Genomic DNA, 13,644 nt, shown 5'->3' on the forward strand with positions numbered 1-13,644 from the left:
ACCAGCCAGCACGGCTTCAGCAAAGGAAGATCTTGCTTGACAAACTTACTGCACTTCTTCGAGGGAGCAAATAGGCAGATAGACAAGGGTAACCCAGTTGACATCATATATCTAAATTTTCAGAAGACGTTCAACAAGGTCCCGCATGAACGTCTACTTCTAAAAATTGCGAGCCATAGAATCAAGGATGATATACTCACGTGGATTAAAAACTGGTTGGTGAATAGGAAACGGAGAGGGGGTAAATGGACAATACTCGGACTGGAAAAGTGTCACGAGTGGAGAGCCGCAGGGTTCGGTGCTCGGGCCTGTGCTCAACATATTTATAAACGATCTAGAAATTGGCACGACGAGTGAAGTGATTAAATTTGCGGACGATACAAAGTTATTCAGAGTAGTGAGTACACAGAAGGATTGCAAAGACCTGCAACGAGACATAAACACACTCGAAATGGGCCGCGAAATGGCAAATGAGGTTCAACGTGGATAAGTGCAGGTTGATGCATATCGGTAACAAAAATCATATGCACGAATACAGGATGTCCAGTGCTATGCTCGGAGAAAGCCCCCAAGAAAGAGACTTGGGAGTACTTATAGAGAAGTCAATGAAACCATCCAAGCAATGCACGGCGGTGGTGAAAAGGGCAAACATAATGCTAGGAATGATTAAGAAGGGGATCACAAATAGATCTGAGAAGGTTATCATGCCATTGTACCGGGCCATGGTACGCCCCCACCTGGAATACTGCATCCAACATTGGTACATGAAAAAGGACATAGTACTACTCAAAAGGGTCCAGAGAACAACAAAAATGGTTAAGGGACTGGAGGAGTTGCCATACAATGAGAGGCTAGAGAAACTGGGCCTCTTCTCCCTTGAAAAGAGAAGATTGAGAGGGGACATGATCAAAACATTCAAGATATTGAAGGGAATTGACTTAGTAGAGAAAGAGAGATTGTTCACCCTCTCCAAGGTGAAGAGAACGAGAGGGCACTTGCTAAACTTAAAAGGGAATAGATTCCGTACAAAGTAAGGAATGGTAGAAATCTGGAACGCTCTTCTAGAGGCTGTTATAGGGGAAAGCACCCTTCAGGGATTCAAGAAAAGGTTAGATAAGTTCCTGCTGGACCAGGACATATGCAGGTAAGGTTAGACTCAAATAGGGCACTGGTCTTTGATCTAAGGGCCGCCATGTGAGCGGACTGCTGGGCACGTTGGACCACTGATCTGACCCAGCAGCAGCAAATCCTATGTTCTTATGAAGGTAGGGTGAAATATGATCATATTTCAATATTCCCATTATCAATCTTGCTGTTGCATTTTGTGCGATGTGCAATGCCCTGCACCTTGTCTTGGTTATTCCAAGGTACAAGGCATTGCAGTTGTCAAGTCTTGACAAAACCATTGCCTGAACAACAGTACGGAAATCAAAAGGTTAATTCGGTTTTACACGATGCAATAAGTATATTTGTACAAAACATGCTTGAATTATCTTTGCAACTTGTAAATTCATTGATAGACCATAATCCAACCTTACACCTAAACCAATAATTGACTCACACACTGGGAGAACATCATTAATAACTTAATTCCTTGGGCCATTTATGATCAGGTTCCCCTACAAGCATTACCTCTTTTTTATCCACATTCAGTTTCAGACCCTGTTCTTTCATCCATTCAACAATTTTACTCATTTAATTACTCAACTTTTGTATTAAGATTTTAGCAAAACCTTTGACAATGTTCCACACAGACGTCTAATAAATAAACTGAGTGCCCTCAGGATGGGTCCCAAAGTGATGGGCTGGGTCAAGAACTGGTTGAGTGGAAGGCAACAGTGTAGTGATCAGTGGAAATCGCTCTGAGGAAAGGGATGTTACCAGGGATGTACCTCAAGGTTCTGTTCTTGGGCCTATTCTTTTTAATATTTTTATAAATGATATTGCTGAAGGGTTGTCAGGTAAGATTTGCCTCTTTGTGAATTACACCAAAATCTGCAATAAAGTAGACATGCTGGATGGTGTGAATAACATGATGAAAGATCTGGCGAAGCTTAAAGAATGGCCTGAAATTTGGCATTTAAATTTAATGCTAAGAAATACAAGGTCATGCATTTGGACTGCAAAAACCCGAGGGAACGGTACAATTTAGAGGTGAAGAACCTATGTGCATAACGGAGTGGAACTGGATGTGATTGTATGTGATGATCTTAAGGTGGCCAAACATGTTGAAAAGGTGACAGCGAAAGCTAGGATACTAGGGTGCATAGGGAGAGGTATGGCCAGTAGGAAAAAGGAGGTATTGATGCCCCTGTATAAGACTTTGGTGAGGCCTCATTTAGAATATTGTGTACAATTCTGAAGGCTGCACCTTCAAAAAGATATAAAAGGATTGAGTCGGTCCAGAGGAAGGTTATTAAAATGGTGCATGGTCTTCAAGGCGTATGGGGACAGACTTAAAGATCTCAATCTCTATACTTTGGAGGAAAGGCGGGAGAGGGAGAGATATGATAAGAGATGTTTAAATACCTACGTGATGTAAATGCACAACTCTGTGGTTTTTGACCCTAACAAACTTGGAGTTCTTGTTACCAAAAGTTCCATCTCTATTTGGCTAGCAGATTGTCTCCTTCATATGTATTCGGGCTTGGCTGATTCTACAGGGTTGTGTTACAGCCCACAATGTCTGAGCTATGGCTGCCTTGGTAGTTCATTTCTGCTCTACATTTATTGAGGATATCTGCAAGGTGGCTACTTGATCCTCAATCCATACCTTCACCTCACTATTGTTTGGAACAAAACTCCTGAAGAGAGAGTCAATTTGGACAAGCGGTTCTGCATAATCTTTTTACGTCTTGAATATCAATTTTCCCTCCAACCCTCTTCATCAAGCTCATGTTTATACAAATATATCTATTATTCTTGTCCAGAGTCATGATCCTGGCATCTTGGAAGTCCCACATGTGAGAATATTATGCCTGCTTGTTCTCAGAGAAAGCAAAGATATTTACTGTAGCAGCTATTCTCTGAGGACAGCAGGCATATATAGTCTCACAACCTACCTCCCCTAGTTGGCATCTTAGTGTTTTACTGAACTGATAGTCCTGTGAGCCATCGTCAGGTGGGAAGGCATGGCACGCATGTGGTATGAGCACTGCACAAAGAATTAAAATGACAGTGCACTTGGTAGTGTCTGTCTGTACTGGGTTCCATGGATAACATTGCCTACATGTGAGAATATATGTCTGATAACCTCGGAGAATACCTGCTACTGGTAAGTTTATTTGCTTTCTGTCCAGAAGCTAGAGAAATAGCCTTTATTATTTCTATCTTTGTATTGATAACATCTCAATGCCTTTTCTTCTATCCAGGTAAAGTTCATGGGTCTTTAGCCCGTGCTGGGAAAGTCAGAGGTCAGACTCCCAAAGTAAGTATTGGCATTTGATTCGGTGATCTTGCTTTTCTTCTGAATAGTGAGATAAAAGATGAGCATCAAAAATTGTATACAGGAATGAGAAAGAAAGAATCAAATTCCAACTTCAATACCTTTCAAGTTTTAAGTTTATTAATTTTTAATAAACCGACCATCAACGGGTATCTAGCCGGTTTACAATAAAATGTTAAAATAGGGATAAAAGGTTATGCTTATAAAAGTAAAGTTTTGTTAGAGAGAAGGGAAGTGTACATTAAGGACATGGACAGGACAAACTTGAGAGTGATGATTAAGAGGAAGGAGAGGGGTAAAGTTACATTATTAGAAAAGGAGAAGAAAAAAAAAAAAGGGGGGGGGTTGAAAGGAAATGGAGGGAAAGGAATAAAACATTAGGGATAGGATCGCTTCTTAAAAGTGCTTGGTTGAGTGAGAAAGAGGTAATTCAAGAGCAGTTGAAAGCATCTAGGTTCATGTACATAGAACCTAATTAATGAGTTGTATTTGATATCCTATAAGTATTGTAATCATTCAATTTATTGGATTAACTATTAAAAAAACTAACCTTAAATATTTGAAAATAAAAGATTCCTAAATATATAAAGTGCTTGTGCATGGAACCTAATTAATTAGTATACATAAACCCTAGATAATAAATGTGAGTTTAAATATAAAGTTGATCGGAATTCATGAAAATATCGCTATAAGTAAAAAGAACAAAAGAAGCTAGAAAACCATATTCATAAGAGGTGCATATTACTTAGATTCTCTTAAACAATATGAATGGATTATGAAATTTATGTATAGAGAAACTATATCCAAAATTACTCAAATCTAAGCTGTCTACAGAGAGACCTAGTTGGATAGAGGCAATTTTTCTTTCTCCCTTGTGGCACTGAGGACAATTATGGACATTTCAAACTGGACTTCTGTTTAGACTGTTTTGATTTTATTTTTCAATTTTTTTCCAGTTTATGAATTATTTTTATTTTTATTCCCTGTTTTTACCCCTTTGTTTTATTTCTTCATTTAAATTTCCCCAGAATTCTGTTGTTTAACGGTTCCTCCCTTCTACTTCTATTCCTTCTCTCTACTCTTTCCAACCTTCCAAAGTCCTCCCTACCCTTTATCTAACCCCTTCCTCTATAAAACGTTGCCTAGAGCAAGGTTATGCGACTAACAAATGGAAGAAATAAAATAAAAATATAATGTATCTTGGAGATCAGATGATAAGAGGGTTCGGGGATAGGCACGTGGGATCTCTCGGAGAGAGATAATGGTTACTGTGGATGGGCAGATTAGATGGGTCATCTGGCCTTTATCTGCCATCATGCTTCTATGTTTCTAAATATCTTTTGAATTTATCAATTGCAGAAACAGAATAAGCTTTAGGAAAATTAATTAACCTGAAGTTCTGTTGTCTAACAACATTTTCTTCTTTTTTTTTTTTTAATTCTTTATTCATTTTAAATCTTATAACGAGTGTACAAGATTACAACATTAAAAACTTTTACACAACACTTGAAATTCTTTCTAACAACATTTTCTAAAGTTTCCAATTTAAAATGACTATTCTCACCTGTCTATTATCCATGTTTGACCCTGGGATTCCAAAGTTTCTAATCTAGACTTGTACTCGGTGGTTTTGTTCTTCAGATTCTTAAATTTGGGCTTCAAAAGTACAGTTTCAGAGAGCATTTCATTACAGTGAGTCGTTAATGATTGTATTTGTGTCCCCAGAAAGACTTGCAAAGATGAGAGCCTCCCATATAGTCTAAATTGCCGAAGGTCTTACCCAAGTGGTCAACTTCAGCTCCAATACCCATTTTCAATTCTCATAAATTCAAAAGTATCTCTAGCAGCAGCTTAAAACCTTGTTCTCCTGTCTTGGGGACCTGTGACTCATCCTCAGAAAACATGGGAATAGCAGCCATTTTGAATTCCCATGTTTTCCCTACAACTGGGCAGCAGGCTAGTTTTCAGGTGTGCCATATCAGGGATGCAGGTTTCTTTTTTTATTTTTTTATAATTTTATACAATATTCCCAAGCATAACTTCTTGTACAGTAAGATTATAATAAAACAGATAATGACAAAGAAAATAAATTGCAGTATAGAAGATATTAACATCTTAACATCTTCTTATAGAAACAATCTCTAGTCCACAATTATTGGATCCAAGACTTCAAATAGAGTGACAAAATCGAAAAGATCAAAATAATCTTAAACTTAATAAAATCTAAGTGGCTGAAATCACGGGGAGCTAATCATGAATCTCTGTTGTTACTTCCATTATTTCATCTTTCTCAAGACGTTTCAACGCCACAAATTTAGTTAGGTGTGTCGGATCAAAGAAAACATATTTATCTGAACCATAATGAACAATACATTTACAAGGAAATCTAAGGAAGAATTTTCCTCCCACTGAAATTACTCCAGATTTTAATAACAGGAACTGCTTTCTTCGTTTTTGAGTCTCTTTGGTAACATCTGGAAAAATTTATACTTTCTGACCCAGGAACTCTTTAGTTCTGTTTTTAAAGAACATCTTCATAATCCAATTCTTATCTGGCATCAATACAACAGTTACCAGCAATGTCGCAGGTTTAACTAATTCCTTCATTGAACTTTCCAGTAATGTAGTAATGTCCAATTTTGATTCCTATTGTCCCTCAATCAATTGCTGATCCAATTTTCTATCAGGCAAGTAAAATACTTGTGTGAATGGTGGAATTAATTCTTCTGAAACTGAGAAAATCTCCAAAAAATATTTTTTTAACATTTCTCTAGGAGACATAGAAGAAATCCTAGGGAAGTTTAGGAACCGCAGATTATTGGCTCATTGGCCATTTTTAATCATTTCCAGTTTCATCCTGATATTTGTACTATCTCTAATCACAGTTTCTTGTACTTGTTTAACCCCTACTATTTCACTTTCATTTTTCTGAGAAATAATTTTAACTGAGGTCATTTCTGATTGTAGTTGAATCAGTTCTTGTTCCTGCTTATCAATTTTAATTTCCAATACTTTAATTTGTGGATTCAATGAGTTTCCTAATTTAACTACTAAGTCCCAGAGAGACTCCATTGTAATTTCAGTGGGTTTTTCAACCAAAAAGGAAGAAGTCTCACCTCCCAAATTTGTTGGTTTCAAGTCTTGTTGTGCCTCCCTTTTCCTTGATGTTCCAGCCGCAGTATCCCTCTCCAGACTCAAAAAGTCTTTCGATAGATCCATATCATAGTTAACTGATGAACCAGCCTCCTGGGTTACCGGCACTGCCTCAATGGACGCGCCTGATACCTGTGGCGAGCTAGTATGCTGCGGTTGGGGGGGGGAGTGTCTCTTGCTTCCGGGCTCAGCGTGACTTCTAGACCATGGATCCTAGCGGTGTCACTCCGTACCGCCGAGTCCTGCGGGCGATTCCCCGAAGTTATCGGCTCCCTCTGAAGCCGAGTCAAGAGCCGTTCAATAGTGAGAGAAGGAGGATTTTCAGAGCGCCGCAAGGCTTCGGCGGCACTTCTCCCTCTCCTCTTAGGCATGATGAAGGTCTCAAGACAAGCTGAGCAAATATAATCGGATAAATTCCAAAATCTACCGAACACTCAGGAGACGCTTCCGAAATTCAGCCACTCGCGGCCATCTTGGATCCTATGAAGCGGGATGCAGGTTTCAAACAGTTTTGTCCTCTGGGTATCTGGATAAGGATCCTCCCTTCTTCCTGAAGTTCGTACACCTTCACCAGGCTTTTTACATAAGGGGAACAGACCAGCTCAAGCAGAAGATTCGCCTTGCTGTGCCTGGTTTGATTTCTATGGCCAAATATCTGCACTTGGACCAAGGAAATTCCAGGAATTCAGTCTGTCCACTCCTCAGCTCGGATGGATTTAAGCTGCACAATTTACCGGTACACAATTGGTGTGTGTGTATTGGGGGGGGGGGGGGGGTTGTATTATGTTAGTAAAAGACTGCAAAAGAAAAAATTTTACAAGGTTTTTTGGACCTATGATCATGCTTCAGTAAAGATACAGACTGGTTAGCCATGTCTGGGTGTTTCCTTTTCCCTCCCCCCGAATAAAGAGGCCTGTTTAGAAGGTTCAGCAATTCACTCAGAGGAAAAAAAAAAACCCTCAGTATATCAAAATAACTCAATCATTTTGGATTTGGAATATAAGTACTTAAAAACATAAAATGCACAAGTGGATGTGGAACTGTCTCCAGGGTAAGACAACTCATGTGTCTGGACTGATATAACAGAATTCAAGGAAAGGAAACTAACAGGTAAGCTCGAAAGGATAAGGTCACATTTAAATATGACTAGGGGAACAAGCCATGAAACTAGTATTGGATTTTAAACCATTTTAAGATTTTTAGTCCATGCACAATTACATTGTGACTTGTTGCTGATGGACAGTGTCAAAAAGTTTATAAGGGAGATGCCCACTAACAATAGCCAAAGTAATTTCAGGGTTGCCACCTTATACTTCTGGAAGTGAAGAACACAATTGACCTGCTGGGCACTTCTAGTAACTGGCTGCAGTTGGAGACAGGATGCAGGCTGGATGATCCCTGTGTTTAGCTCAATATGCTGTTATATTTTTATGGCAGGTAGTATTCTTGTTTGAACTGTATGTCTGAGATATGACTCATATTTTCTATTGAAGTGCCTTACTGCCTACCAACTTAATCCCCCCCCCCAAAAAAAAAAATTATATATATATATTTTTTCATCCAAAATCCCCTGCCATATGATGTTCACTGACATGTCATTTGATCACTTTTTAGGTTGCCAAGCAGGAGAAGAAGAAAAAGAAGACAGGGCGTGCCAAGCGGCGCATGCAGTACAACCGTCGCTTTGTCAATGTGGTTCCAACCTTTGGCAAAAAGAAGGGGCCCAATGCTAACTCTTAAAATATCTTTCTATTTGCTATTTCCAATAAAGTAGATATGAATATCCAGTTACAATGTGAAGTCTAATTATGGTTTCACTTATTGCTTGGTAGCAAGTACTTTTGGATTGGGGGAGTGTGAGAGAACATGCAACCTCAGTTTGATACTGTTATAAAAGTGAACTTCAGAGTAGAGAATGACACGGGGACAAATTTTTCCTTGTCCCTGCAGGAACTCATTTTCCTGCCCCATCCCCATTAGTTCTTTTCCTGTTTTCTGTTCCATTCCTGCAAGCTCCGTAATCATCTTCAGGGGGGGGGGCAGAAGGTCAGAACGTGGGAGCCGCACTCCACCCCCCCCCCCCGCCGCCCCTTGCAGCACCAACTTTTGACTTTCTACATTCTTCAGGACAGCTCCGTTGTTGCCAGGAGCTGCCCCAGCCCAGCGGCTGCGGGGGAGGCAGAAGGAAGAGCGTGGGAGACGAGCTCCACCTCCCGACACCTCTTGCAGCACCACCTTTTGATTTTCCACATTCTTCAGGGCAGCTCTGTTGTTGCTGGGAGATGAGCTCTGCCTCCCAACACCCCTTACAATACCAACTTTTGATTTTCTATATTCTTCAGGGCAGCTCCGTTGTTGCCGAGAGCTGCCCCAGCCCAGTCCAGCGGCTGCAGGGGAGGCAGAACGGAAGAGCGTGGGAGACGAGCTCCGCCTCCCGACAACCCTTGCAGCGCCAACGTCTGATTTTCTTCATTCTTCAGGGCAGCTCCGTTGTGGCCGAGAGCTGCCTCAGCCCAGCTCAGCTCAGCCCATCGGCTGCAGGGGAGGCAGAGGAGAAGAGCATGGGAGATGAGCTCTGCCACCTGACACTCCTTGCAACAAACAAAAACAAAAAGAGTTCAAAAAGTCAGGAATACAGGCAGCAAACCAGACAAAACAACATACTGTCTAGACAACAAAAACAGCCAACAAATACAGACAACTTACAAACAAGAACACAGTAGTACAAAACCAAAAGAAGTCACACTCGCACCATACAAACTCAGAATATCAAATATTACAAGATATGAGACACACAACACCTTAAGTCTCGCCCAATCAGCAACACTCACTCCTACATAATGAAGCCCCCCTCACAGCCTTACACAACCTATCCCCCAACAATAACACCAATCCCCCATGGAACTACAAGCAAAGAAGACCCAGTCCACCAGAAACTCAAAACCAATCGATGGAACACATTGAACAATCTCGGCATATCCTTCCCATACTCTGGAACACAATCTCGGCATATCCTTCCCATACTCTGGAACAAACACAGAAAATGAACGAATCCTAAATCCATCAACAACCCACCACCTACAAAATGCTCAACAAAACCAAATGAAATCACCATCCCTTGCATATATGTTAATGCTTGATCAGTGGTAAACAAGCTTTTCATCCTAAATGACCTAATCACATCCAATGACACAGCTCTGATATTCATCACAGAAACATGGCTGAAAAACCTCAAAAGCCCTGAACTCCCACACCTTTGCCCCCAGAGTCACAACATTCTTCATCTTCCCAGAAAGCTCAAACGAGGAGGATGCCTGGCAGTGCTCCCTCTAAGCGGGCGGGTGTTGTGGGCAAAATTTTTTTCGCTGTGCGCTACAAATATCGGGCGCCAGCGCCAACTCGCCCGATTCTCCTCTCGCCGCGGCCTGCCATCTCCGTACGCCGTGCGCTGTGACGTAAACTTGTGCGCTGCGATGCAATATTTTGTGCGCCAGCGCAGCTTAGAGGGAACACTGACTCAAGCTCTCAACCTGACATAGAATACATCACTTGCAAGCTCGAAAGCGAGCACAACCTCGCAAACAAGAACGTTGGAATCCTCCTACTCTACAGATCCCCTAGCACTAATTCAGCCTCCATCACAAAAACTATGGAAATAATAACAAACCTCACTTGCCAACATGACTAACTAATCATACTCTGAGACATCAACCTACCCCTTGAATCTGCAGAAAATAAAGAAGTCACAAAACTCAAGACTTTACTTGAGGACTGCCAAATCACAATCATGCCCTCAGGCCCCACCATGAAAAAGGCCATACCCTAGACCTGTTTGCATCCTCTCCCCCTAACCTAGTCAATAGGGCCATGGACAGATCACTTTCTCCTAGAATTCTGCCTAAACTTAACTGACATAGACCTGAACCCCAAAGACACAAGACTAGTCCGCAGGAAAACAAGACCTGATCTCTTCTGGAACATACTGTCAAAATCACTCCCTTCCCCCATGGATAACACCCCTCAATGATAACCAACTGGAACAAAATCATAGCCGAAATCCTAGACAAGATATCCCCTCTCCACCCATGCATAATAAAATCAAACCAAACTTCACCCTGGTTTACTGAGTCCCTAAGTCTAGACAAACAACTGTGCAGACGTCTAGACAGGAAATGGAGGAAAAACAAGACACCAGAACACAACGGAGAGCAGCCATAAATAAATATAAGGACAGTATAGTCGAAACAAAGAAAAACTACTATGCCAGTAAAATAGGAAGCATCAAAACCGACAGCAAAAAACTGTTTTGCCTAGTACGACAACCGACATCCCCCCAAACTAAGAATCTACAACCTTCTCTAATAAAATCTCAGCCCAAGAACTAGCAGATTTCTTCCGCAACAAAGTCAAGTTGGTCCAATCTGAAGTTGGCTAAGACAGCCACAACAAACACTCCCCAACATAACTATACAGAATACACCGAACCCATAAAAGCAAACAACTGTCCTCCATACCTTCTTTCAGCAGCTCCGCATCATATCATTAATTGGCTTACCAATGTACTAAATAGTTCCCTGAACCAAGGGCATCTACCCAAAGAAATGTGCAAAATAGCCTTAACCCCTATACTGAAAACAGCCCAAGCAGACCTCTCCATAGCATCTAACTACAGACTGATTGTGGGAATTCCGATCCTCACTAAAATCCTTGAGTCCCATGTCAGCAAGCAGCTAGCCTCATACATAGAGCAATATTCCTGCCTTCACACATCCCATTACGGCTTCCAAAAAAAGCACAGCACTGAGCTGCTCCTCATTACTAATCACTAAAATCAAACAGTTGCTAAGCTCGGTTCATCAGGCAATATTACTCCAATTTGATATCTCTGCAGCCTTTGACTCAGTGGACCACCAATTACTCCTAACCAAGCTCTCTGAAATCGGAATAGCAGGGACTATACTGAATTGGTTCGCCAATTTCCTACAAAATCGTGAATACTTGGTCAAAAGGCAAGAATCATACTCCAACCCTTGGAAGGCATTCTGTGGTGTCCCACAAGGCTCCCCATTATCCCCAATCCTATTCAAATTATTCATAAGCTCACTAGGACACATGAAAATGGAAGAAGAAACTGTCCCATTTTATGCCGACGACATCCTCCTCCTCATCCCCATAACCAATAACCATCTTAATATTGCTGAAAAAATCTCAAACAATATAGATAAAATTCAAATCTGGGCAAGTTGAAACTGAACGCCACTAAGACCAAAGCCATTGGTTTCCACACCGTACAACAGAATGTTATATCTAACCTCACTTTCTCATCAGGCATCACTCTCATAATGGAAAAATCCATCAGGGTACTAGGCTGCATCTTAGACAACACTTTCGCAATGGAACCACAAATATCTAGCCTTCAGAAAAAGACCATCTACACTATGCATCAACTGTGACTCACAAAATCATACTTCCACCCACACCACTTTGCTCTGATCATCCAGATCAGGGGTGCCCACACTTTTTGGGCTTGCGAGCTACTTTTTAAATGACCAAGCCAAAATGATCTACCAACAATAAAATAAAAAAAAAACACAAATCACACTGTATGCATAGAAAATGTTAATCATCATTCCTATTCCAGGGTTTTTCAAAGAGGTCAAAGCAGATGACTCTAAGCACTATCACCTCAGTAATAACCATACAAAAATAGACAAATATACCCCCTCCCTTTTTACTAAACCACAATAGCAGTTTTTAGCGCAGGGAGCTGCGCTGAATGCCCAGCGCTGCTCTTGACACTCATAGGCTCCCTGCACTAAAAACTTCTATTGCGGTTTAGTAAAAGGGGACCTTAGTGTAAAATATAGACAGCAGATATAAATTCAGACACATTTTGATCACTAAATTTAAAATAAAATCATTTTCCCTACCTTGACTGGTGATTTCATGAGTCTCTGGTTGCACTTTCTTCTTCTGACTGTGCATACAATCTTTCTTCCCTTCTTTTAGCCTGTATGCTGCTTCTCCTCCAGACCTCATTCCTTCCCCTCAACTTTTCCTTCCTCTTCCCTTTCTTTCTCTCTGCCTCCCTTTCATTTTTTTCTGTTTCTCTTCTTTCCTTCTGTCTCCCTGCATGCCCTTTTTTTTTCTTTCTTTCTCCCTGCCCTCCCCCAAGCCACTGCCATTACCATCAGGGACCAGGACCCAAACGCTACCAATAACAGGCCCCAAGCTCTCCCTGCTTCGGCCAACCAGCATTCCTCTCCCTGACGTCAATTCTGCCGTCGGGAAGAGGAAGGCTGATCAGCCCAAGATCGTGATCAACCTATTGGGGGAAATGCTGCCGGGTCCTGCCTTCGCGGAAACAGAAAGTAGGCAGGACCCGGCAGGAACAAGAACAAATGCTTCACTAACCTGTCTCCCGCATTAGCCCATAGCGAACGCTTGCTTCAGGGCTCTCAACATGTGCGTGCAGGCTTCCCTTTTCTACCCCCCCCCCCTCCCCGGACATAACTTCCGGTTTCGGAGGGAAGAGAAGAGAAGCCTGCACGCACACATTAGAGCCCGGAGCATAAGTTCGCTAGGGGCTGAAATCTCCAAGCCGGTTTTTTTTGGGGTTTTTTTTTTAATGTTCAGCAGCGTCAGATGACAGCTGGGCGGACCGCCCAGCTAAAAGGCCCTAGGGAGAACACTGGAGAGGAAGGCTGATCGTCCCATAGATCAGGACGGCAACACGAGTGCGATCGACTCGAGTTGCCTTCCTGAGCTACTGGTCGATCGCGATCGACGCGTTGGGCACCCCTGATCCAGATGATGGTCCTGCCTCAACTAGACTATTACAACTCCGCCTATCTTGGCATCAACACTGCTCTAATCCAGTGGTTCCCAACCCTGTCCTGGAGGCCCACCAGGGCCAGTCGGATTTTCAGGATAACCCTAATGAATATGCATGAATGAGATCTGCATTTAATGGAGGTGCCAGGCATGCAAATCTGCTCCAAGCATATTCATTAGGGCTATCCTGAAAACCTAACTGGCCTGGTGGT

At 41.8% G+C, this 13,644-nt stretch overlaps 1 protein-coding gene across 1 annotated transcript in view; it reads left to right on the forward strand.

Annotated features, from left to right (window-relative positions):
- Positions 1-8,392, forward strand: part of FAU (FAU ubiquitin like and ribosomal protein S30 fusion) — a 30,607-nt gene extending 22,215 nt beyond the window's left edge. Inside the window, exons 4-5 of the mRNA XM_033954417.1 lie at positions 3,372-3,427; positions 8,213-8,392. Coding sequence (XP_033810308.1) covers positions 3,372-3,427; positions 8,213-8,338 — 182 coding nt within the window. The 3' untranslated portion in view covers positions 8,339-8,392. The remainder of the gene's footprint in view (positions 1-3,371; positions 3,428-8,212) is intronic.
- The last annotated feature ends 5,252 nt before the right edge of the window (positions 8,393-13,644 follow it).

Source organism: Geotrypetes seraphini, chromosome 8 (assembly GCF_902459505.1).
Source record: "Geotrypetes seraphini chromosome 8, aGeoSer1.1, whole genome shotgun sequence".
Classification (NCBI taxonomy): Eukaryota; Metazoa; Chordata; class Amphibia; order Gymnophiona; family Dermophiidae; genus Geotrypetes; species Geotrypetes seraphini.